Raw genomic sequence first — 20,680 nt, forward strand, 5'->3', positions numbered from 1 at the left:
CTTTTTCATGACTGACCATATATAATGTTCTATATGTGTTTGTTTTATGTGGTTTGTTACCTGCAGGAGATTGGGCGCATTTCTATAGAAATGCATGGCACTCTGGAAGATCAGATCAATCATTTGCGACAGTATGAGAAGAGTATTGTCAACTACAAACCAAAGATAGACCAGTTAGAAGGTGACCACCAGCAGATACAGGAGGCACTTATATTTGATAACAAGCACACCAATTACACCATGGAGGTAAGTCCGCTTCTTTATACCCAAAATGACATACGGTAAATCACATAAATGGTTGCGCAATGTAATTTTAGTGTTCAAATTGTATTAAGATATTACATGAATTATGAACCTGAGGTTTTTCTGGTCTGGGTAAAGAAAAAAAAAAGGCCCAAATAGCATTATGGCACACTTATTTAATGGATGTTTCCAGGGGCGTACACAGATCTCATGGGGTTGAACTTGCTCCCCCTAAGGGCACACAGGGAAGGGAAAAGCAAGTTCTTTGTGTCCCCCTCCCCCTGGGCCCTATAGGACGTGATCTTCCTCTATTGCAGGTACACTGTATATTCAGGGCAATTAGATGAGTATATAGTGAGACTTAATCAACATATTTAAAGGTTCCTCTCAGCCATCGCCTCCACTATACGTAATATTATGTATATTCTCTACTCTAGCACATCCGCGTGGGATGGGAGCAGCTCCTCACCACCATTGCCAGAACCATCAATGAGGTAGAAAACCAGATTCTGACACGAGACGCCAAAGGCATCAGCCAGGAGCAGATGAATGAATTTAGGAACTCTTTCAACCACTTTGACCGGGTAAGAACACATGGCTCAGTAAGCATACTGCGTCATAGTCAGCATGACAGTCTGATCAAGGGAGAACATTCCTTTATAGAGGTGCTTTTCGGCTACCTGCGCACAGTACGGATTTTCACGCAGAAAAGAATGCAGCGTAATACAGTACCAGCAAACAGAGCGAGATGTGAGAAATCTCATTCACACGTTGCTTTTTTTTTTATCACTGCGTAATTCACCTGCAACATGTCGCTCGTTCGTGCAGATTTCACCCTTTGCATTGCAAAGGGTGAGTTCATGGTAAAAACACATTAAAATCCGCAAGTAACACATGCAGACTTGGCGCAGAAACGCGCTGACTTTTTGTTTTGCAACCCGCATCTGTGTGCAGGTACCCTTAAACGGAATAATTGTGACGCTGCTGGTCGGGCGGGGTATTTTCCCAGTATTGCTGTAAATATATTCAGTACAACTGGATTCGCCTACATGGCTCATAGTGCCTATAACAGCAGGACGTGCGCATATTAAAGGTTTTTGTGCCATGTTATTGCTGTTATTTTCACCTCTATAAAAGAACGTTAACATTCAACATATACTTCTAGTTTTAATATTGGAGCTATAGACAACCATGATCAGTGGTGGCATGCATTTGATGATGTGTTTCAAACAGTATTGTCTAAGGTACTGCAGTAAATCTACAACCAGGAGCATGCCTCTACTGGAAAAAAAACAATATTCAAAAACTTAATTTTTTATTTATATTGATAAATCTTAAGCCCCCAAATTACCTATAATAAATCAGTCACATAACATACAAAATAAACAGTATACAGAAATAGTAGAATGTGGCTGTCGTGCCCATAAAACCACCAGATGGGATCACCTGGCTGCCTCTAGCAATCCCTAAATACCCTACACCTGATCTGGTTGTCCAGGTGAACAGAGTAATCCCCCTAGAGTCTCCCTACTCGGAGCCGTGGAGACAGTCCTATGAATAAGGAATGGTAAGACTGTCTTGATCCCAGGAGCAGTATAAGTGGCTGGTACTGTAATCAATGTGCCAATGCGTTTTGACTGAACTATAGCGTTCTCCTCAGGTGACCTACTAGTTCCAGCAAACAGCACAGCGTATGGCTCTGTGCCGGGAACAGGTGCACGTGGTGCACGTTGGACAGGCGGCTCCTGGTTATATATTTACTGTTTTTAATTGTAGTTTGTTTAAAAGAATAAATGTATAAACAAGCAACAAAATAATTAAAGGCTATGTGCACCTTCGGGGGTATTTATTTTTATTTTTTTTGATGCATTTTATTTATTTTGGGCTAAAAATTATTTTTTATTAAAAATGTTCAGCTGTTTCTGCACTACAGGTGTTAAAAATCGGTCTGTTTGCAAGCTGTCATCTGAAGCTCATGTGTAGCTCTTACCTCTGATTTAAAGAGGACCTTTCATCGGTCCAAACATTGTAAGATAACTATCAGGCTGTGTAGAGCGGCGCCCCGGGATCTCACTGCACTTACTATTATTTTGGGGCGCCGCTCCATTCTCCCGCTATGTCCCCCGGTATTTTCGCTGACTTGGTAACACTGGGAGGAGCCTGCCCTTTTTTTCCTGGGCGTCTCCTTCTCCCTGGCTGTAGCGCTGTCCAATCGCAGCGCAGAGCTCACAGTCTTGGAGGTTTTTTTCTCCCAGTCTGTGAGCTCTGCGCTGCGATTGGACAGCGCTACAGCCAGGGAGAAGGAGATGCCCAGGAGACAAAGGGCAGGCTCCTCCCAGTGTTACCAAGTCAGCGAAAATACTGGGGGACATAGCGGGAGAACGGAGCGGCGCCCCAGAATAATAGTAAGTGCAGTGAGATCCCAGGGCGCCGCTCTACACAGCCTGATAGTTATCTTACAATGTTTGGACCGATGAAAGGTACTCTTTAAATCACATTCTTATCAGTTTGTTAAGAATTGAGCAATAATGAGTCAGAAGATCAGAGATAAAAGCTACACATGAGCCCTCAGATGATGGGCTCATCAGCCCTCCTAAAACCATAACTTTTTTTATTTTTTCATTCACATAGCTGTATGAGGGCTTGTCTTTTGCGGGGACAAGAAGCACTTTCTAATGGCACCATTTACGGTTGAATACAATGTGGTGGAAAGCAGGAAAAAAAATATCTAAACTGGGTGGAATTATAAAAAAAACACCATTCCGCCACAGTTTTATGTGGTATTTGCACCATTTCCTAGGTGGTAAAACTGACCTGTTACTTGTATTCTCTGTAGCATTACAACGATACCACATATGTTCAGTTTTTCATGCATTTTAATACTGAAAAAATTGAAAAACTTTGTAAAAAAAAAAACAAATAAGCTAATTTTTTTCTTTGCATTGCCATATTCTGACCCCATAACGTGTTTATTTATTTTTTGTGTACGGAGCTGTGTGAGGGCTAATTTTTTGCGTGGTGATCTGTTCTTTTCATTGAAACCATTCTAGAGTTTGTATGACTTTTTGATCAGTTTTTTTATTCATTTTTTGTGGGAGGCGAAGCGACCAAAAAACTGCAAATTGGCCATTTTGAGGGGGTTTTTTTTGTTCCATTTCACAGTTTGCCATATGGGATAAATATTTTTATATTTTAATAGTACGAGCATTCTCGCACACGGCAATGCCCATGATGTTTATTTATTTATGTATTTTTCTTTTTATTTTGGGCAAAGTGTGTTGATTTTTAGATTTATATATATTTTTTTTAATTTTGAAGACTTTTTTTTTTTTTTTTTTTTTTTTTTTTTTTCTTTACTTTTACGCTTTTTAATAGTTCCCCTAGGGAATTATAGCGAGCAATCATTAGATTGCTTTTCTCACAGCCTCCAAATCGTTAGCCCTGAGTACAGTGTACCACTCCTGAGTACGGAGTCTGCCGCACACTACATCCGGCTCCCCTGATTCTCACCAATGGGATCCTCCCCTGATCCTCGTACACTCCCATTCTTTAACTTCCCAGATACCATGGTCACATTTGACCACAACATCTGAGTGGTTAAATGTATGATGACGTCGATCATATACATTAGTCCCAGGTGCCTGCTCCACTCACGAGTGGGTGCCATTTTTAAATGTCTGACCACCAACGTAAATTCACGTGGGGCGGTCGGGAAGGGGTTATAGAGACCTGCCCTGCATGGAGACTTATTCGAAGTACTTCATGATATGAAGACTTATTGGCAATGCTCCTTGAGAAACGAATATGCAAAGGGATATCTCCTAAGAAAAGAAAGCCATCTTGCTAGCGCCACCTTGTGGAAGTGGCTACCTAGAAGTCAGAATCTGACTTTTCAACTGAGCTAGCATCATGAAAGACTTTATCTATACCTGCTGAGCACCACCTACAATATTGCAGACTCCCACAAGTGTCTTATCTGAATGAATTGATAGCGGCTCTTATATTAGTGTGCAGTGCCGACCTTTGAATAGCCTTTGTGTTTGGCACAATCTCATTGTACTGATGTGCCCATTGTAAAAATGATTGTAGCTATATAGAACAATCGTTGTCACTAGGGATGGCCTCTTGTCCCCACTTTTAACAAGCCTGTCCAGGCAGGAACTCTGGGCTGTGTTGTAGGATGCATGCATGGGTCTTAATGTTCAAAGCATTGATATTTGCAGATGAGGATGCATGCATCTACACGTCTGCAGCGCAGCAAGCATGCCACCGCACATATACAGCACTGCCCTGTTTCTCTCTGCAACAATGTTATATTAGTTTGCCGCAGTGTATTTTCTATATTGAAGAGTTTCTCCGGGGAAACTTCAGCTCTTGCCTTATAAGAAATCTTTTTGCTTATTTGGGTTGAAGATGAGTAGTGAATCATTCCTAGTTATTTTGCTACCATGTAATTAAAGTAAAAGCCTATTTCTCCTCCTTCTGAAGCCCTGGAAAGTTTAGAAAGAGTGCAGGCAAGTACAGGAGAGAGCGTGGCTTCTATACATAATTATATTTTACTGAAACGCAACTCATTTCACATAGAAAGTACGGCGCACGTTAAAGGTGTTGTAACAAAGAGATGGGTGACGTATACCCTATAATGACTGCACGTTAGAGCTTTTTGTAAATGGTTAAAGTGTACCTGCGTTTTCAAAATGTTCATATTGGCTGTGCTTCTTTGTACAATCATAACTATTAAAGGGGTTGTCCGGGTTCAGAGCTGAACCCGGACATACCCTTATTTTCACCCCGGCAGCCCTCCTGAGCCTGGCATCGGAGCATCTCATGCTCCGATGCGCTCCAGTGCCCTGCGCTAGATCGCGCAGGGCACAGGCTCTTGTGTTTTCAATAACACACTGCCGGGCGGTAACTTCCGCCCAGCAGTGTGTTCGGTGACGTCACCGGCTCTGAGGGGCGGGCTTTAGCTCTGCCCTAGCCCTTTTACTGGCTAGGGCAGAGCCAAATCCCGCCCATCAGTGCCGGTGACGTCACCGGGCTGCCTGTCAGCCCCATAGAGAGCCCGGTATGTCACCGGAACTCAGAAAAATGCCTTTGCCCTGCGTGATTTAGCGCAGGGCAAAGGAGAGCATCGGAGCATGAACTGCTCCGATGCTCATGTCAGGGGGGCTGCCTGGGTGAAAATGGAGGTATGTCCAGGTTCAGCTCTGAACCTGGACAACCCCTTTAAGGAACAGTTATGTTTGGGATTCCCTGTTTCAGCTGCACAGCTAGATGCATTTCACTCAGAAGCAGGGGTGTCTCCCTTCTGCCAGCACTGTACTGCTGTGACGTGCTTTCCCTTACTTCTCACTATGTTTGTTTTCAGCTCCGTAGCGCACAGAACAGATAAGGATCTGACTTACATTGTAGAAGCAGTTCTTTTTTTAGGCTCAGGATCAGCTAGCTCTGACACCCCCATTTCCTCTCAGCCATCGTTTAATTCTCTGATATCAGGTGGAAGCAGGCATATTTTTTTAGAAAATAGTTTTAGAAATTTGTAGGACTGTTGGTATGTAATATGTGTCGTAATACTCATTGGTCAGAAATGTAAAAACGATGCCAAAAAGTGACAAGGTTGTGCCTAAGGCTTCTTTCACATGAGTGTATTTTGCATCGGTATCCCATATGTTTTTTCTGTCCGTATAAAGTACGTGCATATTTTTAAAAAAAACGCAGCGTGCACTACTTTTATCTGTTCTATGGAGAGTCATTCAAATACAGCTGCATCTGCGTGTCATCCATATTGTATCAGTATGTCATCACTATTTCATCTGCATTGCGGCCATTTTCCTAAGTGTCAGCCTTACGTTTCTGTCTATAAGACAGCCCATCAGTAACTACCGTATTTTTGTATCGCATCTGATCCGTATTCAGCACACCATAAGTCTGTGCCGTAGTCCCATGGAAAACAAATAGAACACATGGTATACGTTTCCATTTTGCAGACAATGATAGGATATTTCTGTAGAAGGAAAAAAGAAAATGGCGGCATGCACATGGCCAGGGTCCATGTTTGCGGACTACAAAACGCATATGGCCATGTGCAGGAGACCTGATCCTGATATACTGATGACCTACTGATGCAATTAAATCTGTAATATGTCCTTCTTGTGGATCCGTATTATGGACGCCTACCAATGCGCTCATGTGAAACAAGCCTAAAGGTCACAATCCGTCTCTTTAGCACAGAAGCTGTGGACCGTGGTGGAGGGTGTGGGGTCGAGGCTGGTTTACTATAGCTGCACAAAGGTCATCAGGACAGGGTAATGGTGCATACATGAGTACATGTTCCCATCTTATTTGCTGTAAAATAGAACTGTTCTGTGTGTTGCCTTCAATGACCACGTGTTGTAATGCACAGTGAAAAGCCGCGCTGTGTATGTGGGGATGAATGTACACCATGCGCATGAACCTTAAATAAGTCACTGTTCAAATGGCATCCTCAGCACAAATAGTAATATTAACAGTGTTCTTTTTTTCTCTCCTCTGCCCCATGCATGTCTTCCTCTGCTTACCCTGCATGACCCTGAATTCACCACCCACCCTCTCGGTCTTCCTTACCCCTACGCTTTCACCCTGTCACCCACCACTTGGCATGGCATGCCCTGGACACCTGAACTATCACTTACTGTAACAAGGACCACACCGGCACACTTGGCCCAGAGGAATTTAAGGCCTGCCTCATCAGCTTGGGTTACGATATTGGAAACGATCCTCAGGTACTGAAAAATGGCAGATTATTGAATAACATGCCCATTTTCCTCCCCAGGCACCATGGACTTGTGTTGGTTTACTGCCATTTGAGAAGAAATAATATCTTTTTTTTCTTGATGTTTGTGTGTTATGTCTTCTCCCGTCTTGAACATTTCCACTAATTCCTCTTCATTTCATCTTCAAAACTCCTTTGAAACTGGTTTCCTATAAATGAATTAATATGAATGTGTATTCCTGCTGTTGGTTTTCCTTCCGGACTGTCCTGCTTCTGATCTGCATTACTCTCTCCTGTATTCTGTCCTTTCCTTCACGTCTACCTTGCAGAAGAAGACTGGTATGCTGGATAGTGATGATTTCCGAGCCTGTCTTATCTCCATGGGTTACAACATGGTAAAGTAAACCCTCATAGTTGACTGTGATAGAACTCATCTGGAATGTTTTACCCGTATTGGTCTTTTTTTCTTGGCTTTTAAAAAAAGTGCGAACACTTCATATATTCTGCCTGGTCCCTGCTGTTTACCGTCAGTGGGAATAATGCTGCATTTACACTGCCCAATTGCCGGGCAGATTATCGGGAGCAAACGTTGCTAACAATGCTCATTCCCAATAATCTGCCCGTGTAAAGGTGCCGCAAATCATCCGATGAACGAGCAAAACAGTCGTTCATCAGGTGAAATGTTCTGTGGTGCGGACACATCAATAGTTGTTCCTGGGCAGCAGATCGTGCGCTGTGAATAGGGATCTGCTGCCCAGAAATAATTAATTTGTGTGAGGACGATCAATAGCCATAGCCATTGCTCATCCCAATACATTGAAAGTGATGGCAGCATGTAACTGCAGCTCTTCACCTCCACTGACGAGAAGGCAATTGTATGCTTATCGGCGCTGCATAAACGTGCCTTAAGGCTTCGTCCATATTTGTCTTAGGGCATTCTGATACTCTGGTCTGGCAGGGGAGCAGAATACACATATCTGCAGTATTTCTCCAGTATCCGGATCCCATTTCAGTGAAAAGGAATCCGCGGTGTCCAGCTATGCTGGATACGGGAATTTGGGCACTTAGCTTTTTTTGTACTGGAACAGAGTACCAGGATGCCCTAACATAAATATGGTCTTACCCTTAGATTCTCAGTAATTAGTTCTGTGTGTTGGTTTATCTGACTATCTATTGGTTTATCTGCTGTCTAGAAGTCCTCATGCACATGACCGTATAAGTTTTGGGGTCCACAAATTCTGGATCCTTAAAACATGGATACTGGCTATGCGCCTCCTGCGTTTTCCTGTTCAGCACGTCCCACCCTATGTTAAAAATGCCTGTTGTCCTCAAAACGGACAGGAATTGAACACGTTCTATCTTTTTTATGGGATAGCAGAACAAACCTACGTATATGGACAGCACTTTTTGTGGTTCTATTGAAATGAGCATGTCCGTTTCAGATGCACAAAAAATGTGGATCAGATGCAGACTGTAACGTGAATTCAAAAGATTTGAGAATGAATAAGCTTACGCAGGCTATGTGAATAAATATATTTACTAAATGTGATTAAATATATATTTAGGCTATCGATGTTTATTTACTTTTTATTATTCTGTATGTGATTTGTTTGTGTTACTGTATATTTAATCACACTTAGTAAATCTATTTATTCACATAGCCTGCTTATTCATTCTCAAATCTTTTGAATTCATGTTACGTCACAGGGACCAAATATATGATCGGGTGCATGAGGCCTAATCATGTTCTCTTACTCCAGGTAACAGCTGTCAGATCTTTGTGAGGTACAGGGGTTCATAATGAGAGGAGGAATCCTGTCCTTTTCATAGATGAATATTTGGCTCAGCACATATTTCTGTTATTACCAGGGCCGTCTTTAATATTGATTTACTTCCAGGGACATAACGTCCCCCAAAAATAATTGTGGTAAGCGGATACTGTGCCAAGGTGACCCACAGTAAGTGCTACCAAAAGTCCCACCAATAAGAATAATTCTCTGCTAGAGCACACATGGTAGTGATGGTGCTCCTACAGTGCCCCAACATGTCCCCACACCCATAATGTTCCTCTCCCCCCTTCCTCCATATGAAATACCCCTTCTTTGTGGCCTCGGTAGATGCCCTCAATAATGTGCCAGTAAGTGCCCCAATAGTGCCACCCAATAATGTGCCAGTAAAAAGTGACACAAATAATGTGCCAGTAAGAAGTGCCCCACAATAATGTGCCAGTAACAAGTATCCCCATAGATGCCCCTAATAATGTGCCAGTAACAAGTTCCCCCATAGATGTCCCCCAGTCATTGTCATTGTCTAATGAAAAGGCCATGATTTTTTCCCCCTCACCATTGATCTTCTGAAGTGATGTGCATCATGTAAACAGCCTTTAAATTGGAGTTTACCTTTGCCTGTGATTGTCCAATTCATTCTGATTTAGAATGTATTAGGGTACATGCCTATGAATCGAAAATTGTAGCAGAAAAATCCGCAGCAGTTTTTGCAGCGGTTCCACCCAAAAATCATGATGAAAACCACAAACAAAAAAGTTTCAAAGCCAGCAAATTTCATTGCAAAGGGGAAATCCTCTGGGAAGAACCACATCATAAATTGACATGCTGCAGATTTCAAATCCGCACCGCAGGTAAATTTACACTGTGGTTTTTGCACGCAGCACGTGGTTGACACTTCTTAAAATCTGGTCCACTTTGCTGGTACAGAACAACGCTGCATATTTGCAGTGCAAAAATCCGCTATGGCAAATCTGCAGCCATTCAGTCACGTGTGAACCAAGCTTTACTGATCATCTGTATGACATGCATTTAGCTATCATGTATGGCTAGCTTAAAGGGGTTCTGCAGTTTTTTAAAACTGATGATCTATCTTCTGGATAGATCCTCAGCATCTGATCGGCGGGGGTTCGACCTCCGGGACCCCCGCTGATCAGCTGTTTGAGAAGGCAGCGGCGCTGGCAGTAGCGCCGCGGCCTTCTCACTGTTTACTGCTGGCCCAGTGACGTCACAACTAGTATCAGTGGCCTAGGCAGGGCTAAGCTCTGTTCACTTGAATGGAGCTTAGCCGCATCCAGGCCATTGATACTAGTCGTGACGTCACTGGGCCTCTGGTAAACAGCGAGAAGGCCGCGGCGCTACCTCCAGCACCGCTGCCTTCTCAAACAGCTGATCGGCAGGGGTCCCAGGTGTCGGGGCCCCCGCCGATCAGATGCTGATGATCTATCCAGAGGATAGATCATCAGTTTTAAAAAACTGCAGAACCCCTTTTAAGGGTATGTCCACTTAGGATGGATTTGCTTTGGGTCTTCAGGTGGCAGATCTGCAGCATTTTACAATAACAGCAATATGGATGAGATTTTAAGAAATCTCATCTACACACTGAAAAAAAAATCTGCATAAATTGCAGTGCAGATATTAAATACACAGCATGTCAATGTATTGTGCGGATTTCCACTGCAGATTTCACCCTTTGCAATGCTTGAGGCGAATGTTGTAGCCAACTCCACAACTTACACGCTGGAAAATTTTACCCGTGTGGCCATACCCTTAGGTCATAGGCGAATCGGTTACGTTACTATAGGCTGTATTACATATTAATTCTGTTTCCATTCTTTTCTAGGGTGAAGCAGAATTTGCCCGCATTATGGCAATTGTAGATCCCAACAGGCTAGGAGTAGTGACATTTCAAGCCTTCATTGACTTCATGTCTCGTGAAACCGCAGACACAGATACCGCTGACCAAGTTATGGCTTCTTTCAAAGTCCTTGCTGGCGATAAGGTCTGTATATGTTCATCTCATTGTCTGTTCATTTTTATTTCACTGCTTTTCATTCTATTTTGCAGCCGAAACAGCACACTATTTAGTAAATTTGTTTAAGGGTCCATTCACACATCCGCAAGTGTTTTGTGGTCCGCAGTTTGCAGATCCACAAAACAAGGACACTGGCCATGTGCGTTCCGCATTTTATGGACCACACATGGCCCCAGCCCTGTGATAGAAATGTCTATTCTTGTCCATGGCTGCAGACAAGAATACGACCTGCTCTGTTTCGCGGGGCATACGGACATGGACCCTAAGATGAACTTGCAGTGCAATCGCTGGTACCTTAGTGTGCAGAAAACTTGAAAATCTAGCATGCAGCCATAAAACAAATTGATATGCTACAACAAGAATTTACCTGATCGTCTGGTACTTAGCAGATCCCCATTGTCTCCTGAAAGTCACACTTTATAATAGGTGGTGGTGTCTTAACGCTGGGACCCTGCTGGGCACATGACTGACTTAACACTGCCTCCATTTCCAAGTTCAGCTTGCACTACAGTGCACAAAAAACTGTGACGGCAGGCAATGCTAAACTAGTGCTACGGCCCCTTCCTTCTGACATCAGTTAAGGTCTCAGATGTGTGACCCTCACTGATCATAACATGAAAGCATAATCCCGGTAATACCCATTACTTATAGGAAGGCTATACCCTTTTGGCCAGAGAGCAGAACAGAAGCAGGGTCTATTGGCTGATGCCACCAGGAAATAACCAGCTTTTCTTAAATATTTTATTCTAGAACTACATTACTGCTGACGAGCTGCGCCGGGAACTTCCTCCAGACCAAGCAGAGTATTGCATCGCCAGGATGGCACCTTACATGGGGCACGATGCCGTCCCAGGAGCTCTGGACTATATGTCATTCTCTACAGCGCTGTACGGTGAAAGTGACCTCTAACTCTTTCTTACTCACCTCCATGTCACTGCAGCGCTGACTGTCCACCACTCCTGTAAGCAATGTGGTTTCAGCTTTCACGCCTTTTCTGTGTCTCCATAGCTCACAAGATGAAGTCACTCTTTAAACCCCTCTAGAGTTCAGAGCCCCCGTCGCTCTGCTGCTGCAGGAAGGGCAACCATCTTTGACCTTTAAAGCAATGGTTTACAAATAAAGTTTTTACTAAAGACCTTTAAATGCATATTTTATTATGAGAGTTAAAAAGAAAAAAAAATTTGAAGTTGTATTTTTCTGCCAACTCAAAAGAGCAATTAACCTTTCTTTGTAGTTTGTCTGACAAGAATAGTTGAAGGTTCCAGCTCCTTCACCCGTCTTCTTTTTGCTACCACCTAAGGGAAGCAATGACTGTTTAGTTAAGCCTGCATTTTTTTTTTTTTTTTCCATCCACCAAATGCAATTTTTGACAAAAAGAGTTAAAGTGAACTTTGTCAAGGTGGAAATACAACCTCATGGAAAGCGACCATATTTTTCTAAACAAAAAGTATGTTTTCAATATTTAATGTAATATAAGGAATGCGGCGTCCTGTCACCGGCTCATAAGCATCTTTTTAATGTTGCTATACATCAGGCATCTCATACTGCGGCCCTCCAGCTGTTGCAAAACTACAACTCCCACAATGCCCTTGTAGGCTGATACCTGTAGGCTGTCCGGGCATGCTGGGAGTTGTAGTTTTGCAACAGCTGGAGGGCTGCAGTTTGAGATCCCTGCTATACATGGTTTGTTTTGAGACATGAAGCTTCGATGATAACTTGTCCTCAATATCTGCTTGTCACAAACCTTATTAAAGAAATTCTTGTTTCAGTTTTAATCCTCTGTGTTATTGGTTACTTTCAAATAAATGACATTTAATAATACAGTTTACACTATTGGTTGCTTGTAATTATTATTTTGTATGTACCTGCATTGACTTTGGCTTATGTACACAGATGCCACGTGATCATGTAAGGATCCATAAGCTATGAAGCGGTTCGGGTGTAGTAACATGTTCCCTTACTCTCCCATCACTGCTTTGTAGGCTGCCAGTTGTCTCTGCCCTTTTACAGGGGGCGAGAGATCGGGCAGTGATCAGAGATGAACGTTCTCATCCTTCCCCACTGTATGGGGCTGAACAATTGTTACTACTGTTGCTTGTCCCCATACAGTTTCCTTGTTTGTCAGCAGCACATCCCGACTTACACAGGGCGATGTGCTGCCGACTAGGACTTTCTGTGCTGTATAAAAAGTGATCGGTGGCACCTTTTTTATACAGAGCAATTATCGGGAATAAGTAACACTCATTTCTAATAATTGTCCCAGTCCTCGCCCCATGTAATAGTGTAACTGCCATTTATTGATTTCTTCTTCTGTGTAGGGATAATGATGGGGAATATTTTTATAATGCAATTTATTTAGAGAACATGTACATTTATATGAGAAAACTTGCCCTGAAATGCCCCTTAGCAACACTCTTTAAATGAGTGTTGCTAAGGCACAGAACAGAGCAGCGCTCACTGTGAAGATGGCTGGGGTTAATTCTTTTTCCTTCCCTTCTCCTATATGTTTCTAGGAAAGAACATCTGTACTATGCGTGTATATTTGCTCTTCCCTCCTGCTATATTGACACTGATCAGCATGGCCAGCACTGACGCTGGGAGATGAAAGGGCAGATCATGCAGTGAGCACTTGATATTGAGTAGGAGAAGACAGGGAGGAGCTGATTTACAACATATAGGGACAGTATATACTATAAATCAGCTACTCCCTGTCTCTCCTCCTCAATAGCCATTGCTCACTGCATGATCTGCCCTGCATCTCCCAGCGCAGGGGACACAGAGGAATTATTCACTGTCAACAATGGCCATCAGTGTCACTATAGCAGGAGAGAAGAGCAAATATATATGCATAGTACAGGAGCCAGCAGGGAGGGGAAAAAGAATTAACCCCAGACATCTTCATGGTGAGCATTGCTCTGTAGACAGTCATGCCTTAGCAACACTCATTTTGGGGGCACGTTTTCTCATATAAATGTACAAGTTCTCAGAGTAAAGAATATTAGAAAAATGTTTGCTATCACTGTCCCTACACATTAGAAGAAAAACAAATGAAGGTAGTATATTACAGGGACAGGTCTCCTATTCTATTACCAGAAACAGCTAAAAAATGATAGGGGTGATTTACTAAGACCGGCTTTTTACACCAGTCTTAGATTTTCCCCTGCACTGCCATAAGATTCGGCATGTGCCTTGTCATAAATTAGGTGCATCATGCTCCGGATGTTCTGATCTTATGTCAAACCAAAGGAAATCTTCTAATGATATTAGATCTATACAGAAATGCAATTAATCATGTTTATGATTCCATTGGAGCAAGTCACACCCTAGGCTTTGTCTTAATTTTCTTAATTTTCTATCCATATAAACCATGGCAGAAACCTGCAGAAAATAATCTGTGATTCATGACAAACTGGAACGGGTGGAGGAGAAAGGGTGGATCTTAGTTTGGAGAATAAGGTTATCCATAATTATATATAGACACGAGACTTACTTTTCACAGTTCTCAGCATGCAGGGACTGGCAGTTCTTACACATTGTACAGTTTCCACCGTTTTTACAGGTTACATGACTGCAGTAACAGTATGCCAAGATGTATTCTCCTCACACTACACTTCTATGGCTGACTTTTGCATAAGCATCCAGAAATAGAGGTGGAACACTTTCTTACTATGCAGCCATGGGGCAGCCCATGGTTTCAAGTCAAACTAAGCTCTGAACCTTTTGTACAGATTGTTGTACTCAGTGTTATGGTTCTACTGCAGGATGTATTATGGTATATAAGGATTCTGCCTAGGTTTGTCCAGGGCCAGAAGCCTTTTTCTTTCTGGACAATGTATGCTATGGAGTCTATAAGATTCTTCTTAAGCAGTTTATCTCCACAGGATTTCTACTCGCACCCCTTTCTGACTCAGGCATGCTCAAATTCTTTCCTCCTTACTTTAGCTGATGTTTAAGCTTTCTTGTGAGCTACTTTTCTTAGTGCTGTGTTCTGCTGTCTCAGTACACACTACACTGCACAGACATCCACTGTGTCTACACTGAATGGTCTAGAAGGTGGGTTATTGGTGGCTCACCTGATCAATACAATGTATAGGTGCTCTGGTTCTGAACTGATTCACCCAATGAGAAAGGCGGTTTATGACAATAAAGGTATGAAATGAAAAACCGGCACTCTACATCTATCAGTAATGCTAAGGAGGCAATATACACATATGATAGTAAAAAATATGTATTTATTTTTATAAGGGTACGTTTAAGAATGGAGAATAGAAGGTAGAAGTTCTAAAAATGTAGAAAAAAATGAGGTTCTCAAAAATAGAAATTATGATTTGCAATACGCAGCGGTGGAGGTGCACAGTAACAAAAATGTGCAGAGTGGGGGTGTGACAATGCGGTGATTGTCTAGTGGTGGTTTCCACCTTCAGTAGGTACAGTAAATGGCTGTGTCCATTTGTGTGCAGTCCATAAAAATTGTCTTTATGTACCACCGGTGTTGGTCACATAGAAGAAAATATAGTACAGGTCCTTCTCAAAAAATTAGCATATTGTGATAAAGTTCATTATTTTCTGTAATGTACTGATAAACATTAGACTTTCATATATTTTAGATTCATTACACACGAACTGAAGTAGTTCAAGCCTTTTATTGTTTTAATATTGATGATTTTGGCATACAGCTCATGAAAACCCAAATTTCCTATCTCAAAAAATTAGCATATTTCATCTGACCAATAAAAGAAAAGTGTTTTTAATACAAAAAAAGTCAACCTTCAAATAATTATGTTCAGTTATGCACTCAATACTTGGTCGGGAATCCTTTTGCAGAAATGACTGCTTCAATGCGGCGTGGCATGGAGGCAATCAGCCTGTGGCACTGCTGAGGTGTTATGGAGGCCCAGGATGCTTCGATAGCGGCCTTAAGCTCATCCAGAGTGTTGGGTCTTGCGTCTTTCAACTTTCTCTTCCCAATATCCCACAGATTCTCTATGGGGTTCAGGTCAGGAGAGTTGGCAGGCCAATTGAGCACAGTAATACCATGGTCAGTAAACCATTTACCAGTGGTTTTGGCACTGTGAGCAGGTGCCAGGTCGTGCTGAAAAATGAAATCTTCATCTCCATAAAGCTTTTCAGCAGATGGAAGCATGAAGTGCTCCAAAATCTCCTGATAGCTAGCTGCATTGACCCTGCCCTTGATAAAACACAGTGGACCAACACCAGCAGCTGACATGGCACCCCAGACCATCACTGACTGTGGGTACTTGACACTGGACTTCAGGCATTTTGGCATTTCCCTCTCCCCAGTCTTCCTCCAGACTCTGGCACCTTGATTTCCGAATGACATGCAAAATTTGCTTTAAACCGAAAAAAGTACTTTGGACCACTGAGCAACAGTCCAGTGCTGCTTCTCTGTAGCCCAGGTCAGGCGCTTCTGCCGCTGTTTCTGGTTCAAAAGTGGCTGTAGCCCATTTCCCGCACACGCCTGTACACGGTGGCTCTGGATGTTTCTACTCCAGACTCAGTCCACTGCTTCCGCAGGTCCCCCAAGGTCTGGAATCAGTCCTTCTCCACAATCTTCCTCAGGGTCCGGTCACCTCTTCTCGTTGTGCAGCGTTTTCTGCCACACTTTTTCCTTCCCACAGACTTCCCACTGAGGTGCCTTGATACAGCACTCTGGGAACAGCCTATTCCTTCAGAAATTTCTTTCTGTGTCTTACCCTCTTGCTTGAGGGTGTCAATGATGGTCTTCTGGACAGCAGTCAGGTCGGCAGTCTTACCCATGATTGCGGTTTCGGGTACTGAACCAGGCTGGGAGTTTTTAAAAGCCTCAGGAATCTTTTGCAGGTGTTTAGAGTTAATTAGTTGATTCAGATGATTAGGTTAATAGCTCGTTTAGAGAACCTTTTCATGATATGCTAATTTTTTTAGATAGGAATTTTGGGTTTTCATGAGCTGTATACCAAAATCATCAATATTAAAACAATAAAAGGCTTGAACTACTTCAGTTGGTGTGTAATGAATCTAAAATATATGAAAGTCTAATGCTTATCAGTACATTACAGAAAATAATGAACTTTATCACAATATGCTAATTTTTTGAGAAGGACCTGTATATGGATAGAGCGGTAAAAAAGTAAAAACTATAAAAATATATATATAGGTGGTATGTCAGTCGGGTGCTGTACTTAGTGTGGCGTCCCACACATTAGAAGAGACTGCACCCTGACTGTTTACCTTCTTTGCGGGGAGTCCTGGCTGTTGGAGCGGCCTTGCTGCGCTCTGCGGTGTCTGTTTCCCGGTCTTCTCAGCGTGCCGCGTGGGTATGACGTCACTTCTCTGGCGTCCCACGTGTCTTTGCCGGACTTGGTTTTAAGATTTTCGCTGGTGGTCTTTTCTGATCCAAAGGGTTCGGATGAGGTCAGTTATTTGGAACAATCAACAACCACGACAAAGAAATGTCCGCTAGTACAGTCTCCGGTGGACATTTTTTTATATTTTTATCGTCTTTACCGCTCTATCCATATACTATATTTTCTTCTATGTGACCAACACCGGTGGTACATAAAGACAATTTTTATGGACTGCACACAAATGGACACAGCCATTTACTGTACCTACTGAAGGTGGAAACCACCACTAGACAATCGCCGCATTGTCACACCCCCACTCTGCACATTTTTGTTACTGTGCACCTCCACCGCTGCATATTGCAAATCATCATTTCTATTTTTGAGAACCTCATTTTTTTTCTACATTTTTAGAACTTCTACCTTCTATTCTCCATTCTTAAACGTACCCTTATAAAAATAAATACATATTTTTTACTATCATATGTGTATATTGCCTCCTTAGCATTACTGATAGATGTAGAGTGCCGGTTTTTCATTTCATACCTTTACTGAATGGTCTACCTTCTCCCCATGGGGAGGGTGACGACAACCTCACCTAGAAACTGGTTGCTAAGGCCTTATATAATTTACGGTTTAATGCAGAGGTACACCACAGATCCCACGTTGGCATACACATACCTCCCAACTTTTGAAAATCACCAAGAGGGACAATATATGCCAGCATGTATCGCAGCAATTTTTTTTCATACTATGCTTCTAACTCTGCCCAAAGCATAATTACTGACTCCATCACAACTGCAGCTACTGGGGATCGGTTAGGCGAGTGTAAGTTCCTTTATTTTTTTACAGCATGTGGAGCCCCTGGGACAATTTTTTTTATTATTTTTTTTCCTTGCACTTCACTATCCATTTAAATATTGGTTCATAAATCATTTGGATTATAGATATTTTAAGGTCCAAATTGTACCAAATAATTAATGTTATGGTCTAATATACAGGTAGAAACCATACAGCTAGTTTAGTAAGGAGCAAGTTAGTAAATTTATGAACATAATAAAAAATAAAAAATGTGAGCGTCTATTCTTATGACTCTATGTTGTACTGTTAAATTCTGATAGATGCTCCAGAATTCTTATTACATAAGGAATACCAGTAGTTACTAAAACAGATGTGTCAAGAGAGGTGACAGGTGCTCTTTAAAGGGGATCCCAGGATTCATAAATTAAAATTGCTGAAAATACTTAAATATTACTTTATTGTAAATACACTACTCACAAAAAGTTAGGGATATTTGGCTTTCGGGTGAAATTTATGGAAAACGTAAAATGTTCACGCTACAGTGATATTATATCATACAAGTGGGGCATTTAAGTAGAAGCAGAAATGGTGATTTCCTCTTCCAAGCCAACAACAGTGGAGGGTATACCCCCACAAAAAATTTCAATGTGACCTTGAGCATCAATTGCAGCTTGACAACGACGTCTCATGCTGTTCACAAGTCAACTTATTGTCTGCTGAGGCATGGCATCCCACTCTTCTTGAAGGGCAGCCCTTGGGTCATTGAGGTTCTGGGGTACAGAGTTACGAGCCTCCACACAGCAACTCAGCTGATCCCATAGGCTTTCAATGAGATTCAGGTCTGGAGAAAGTTCAGGCCAGTCGATTTGAGGTAACCCAGTCTCCAGCAGCCGTTCCCTATTGATGTGACCTAGATGAGCTGACGCATTGTCGTCCATGAAGATGAAATTAGGCCTGTGTTGTTCACTGTACCATTCACAAAGTGTAGGGCAGTTCTGTATTGACTAGACACACCTGCCCACACTAAAAGAACACCACCACCAAAGGTCCCTCTGGTGACGACAGTGGCTGATGCATAGCACTCTCCTTCACGTCTCCAACATTGTTGGTGGCCATCATTTCTTCTCAGTGAGAATAGACTTTCATCAGTGAACAGCACTGAGGCCCACTGGTCGCTCGTCTAGCCTAGATGCTCCTTGACCCATGCAAGACAATGCTGACCGTTTCTGGTGGTGTGGTGGGGTACCCTTGCAGGTCATCTAGCACGCAGACCACGCTGATGTAAACAGTTTAGAATGGTCTGAAGTGACATTTGGGTGCCTCTTGCCTCCCTTAAATGTGGCTGGAGTTGTGTGGCATTCATCATCCAGTTCTGTAGGGCATTGCTCACAATAAAGCGGTCATCAGTGTGGGATGTGGCCAAAGGATGTCCACTTCTATGCCTTCCTGTGACTCTTCCAGTCTCTCTGTTGCAACCTGCTGATGACAAACTAAGCTCAGTGGCCACTTCTGTCTCAGAACATTCTGCTTGAAAGCTCGCAATGGCGAGGTACTTTTGATCAATTATTAGGTGTCGTCTTAGGGTACTTTCACACTTGCGTTGTTTCAATCCAGCAGGCAGTTCCCTTGACTGAACTTACTGCCTGATCAGGCAAACTGTATGCAAACGGATGTCATTTTTTCTGACTGATCAGGATCCTGATCAGTCTGAAAAATGCCTGATCAGTCATAAAAATGCATTACAATACCGGATCCGGTTTTCCGGTGTCATCAGGCATTTTTCTCATTTTTAAAGGAAGGACTGATCCGGCATTCCGGTGTTTTGAATACATTCCTACGGAAAAAAATGCCGGATCCGGCATTCAGGCAAGTCTTCTGTTTTTTTTTCGCCGGAGATAAAACCATAGCATGCTCTTTTGCCTGATCAGTCAAAATGACTGAACTGAAGACATCCTGATGCATCCTGAACGGATTACTCTCCATTCAGAATGCATGGGGATATGCCTGATCAGTTCTTTTCCGGTATAGGGCCCCTGTGACGGAACTCTATGCCGGAAAAGAAAAACGCTAATGTGAAAGTAGCCTTAGGGCTCTTTCACACCTGCGTTCTTTTATTCCGGCATAGAGTTCCGTCGTCGGGGCTCTATGCCGGAAGAATCCTGATCAGTTTTATCCTAATGCATTCTGAATGGAGTGAAATCCGTTCAGGATGTCTTCAGTTCCGGAACGGAACGTTTTTTGGCCGGAGAAAATACTGCAACATGCTGCGCTTTTTGCTCCGGCCAAAAATCCTGAAGACTTGCCGCAAGGCCGGATCCGGAATTAATGCCCATTGAAAGGCATTGATCCGGATCCGGCCTTAAGCTAAACGTCGTTTCGGCGCATTGCCGGATCGGACGTTTAGCTTTTTCTGAATGGTTACCATGGCTGGCAGCCATGGTAAAGTGTAGCGGGGAGCAGCATACTTACCGTCCGTGCGACTCCCGGGGCGCTCCAGAGTGACGTCAGGGCGCCCCACGCGCATGGATGACGTGATCGCATGGCACGTCATCCATGCGCATGGGGTGCTCTGACGTCATTCTGGAGCGCCCCGGGAGCCGCACGGACTGTAAGTATACCGCTCCCCGCTCCTACTATGGCAACCAGGACTTTAATAGCGTCCTGGCTGCCATAGTAACACTGAAAGCATTTTGAAGACGGATCCGTCTTCAAATGCTTTCAG

The 20,680-nt window shown here is 42.9% G+C and overlaps 1 protein-coding gene across 4 annotated transcripts in view; it reads left to right on the forward strand.

Moving 5' to 3' along the window:
• Positions 1 to 12,588, forward strand: part of ACTN1 (actinin alpha 1) — a 125,238-nt gene extending 112,650 nt beyond the window's left edge. For 2 of the 4 annotated variants that reach the window (XM_044272059.1, XM_044272057.1), the window contains exons 17-21: positions 67 to 246; positions 681 to 827; positions 7,324 to 7,389; positions 10,622 to 10,780; positions 11,564 to 12,588. In XM_044272059.1, coding sequence (XP_044127994.1) covers positions 67 to 246; positions 681 to 827; positions 7,324 to 7,389; positions 10,622 to 10,780; positions 11,564 to 11,722 — 711 coding nt within the window. In that variant the 3' untranslated portion in view covers positions 11,723 to 12,588. Of the gene's footprint in view, positions 1 to 66; positions 247 to 680; positions 828 to 6,923; positions 7,005 to 7,323; positions 7,390 to 10,621; positions 10,781 to 11,563 lie in introns of all 4 variants that reach the window. The other 2 variants (XM_044272058.1, XM_044272056.1) reach the window with 2 other exon arrangements.
• The last annotated feature ends 8,092 nt before the right edge of the window (positions 12,589 to 20,680 follow it).

The sequence above is a fragment of the Bufo gargarizans genome, chromosome 11 (assembly GCF_014858855.1).
Source record: "Bufo gargarizans isolate SCDJY-AF-19 chromosome 11, ASM1485885v1, whole genome shotgun sequence".
NCBI classification, from domain to species: Eukaryota; Metazoa; Chordata; class Amphibia; order Anura; family Bufonidae; genus Bufo; species Bufo gargarizans.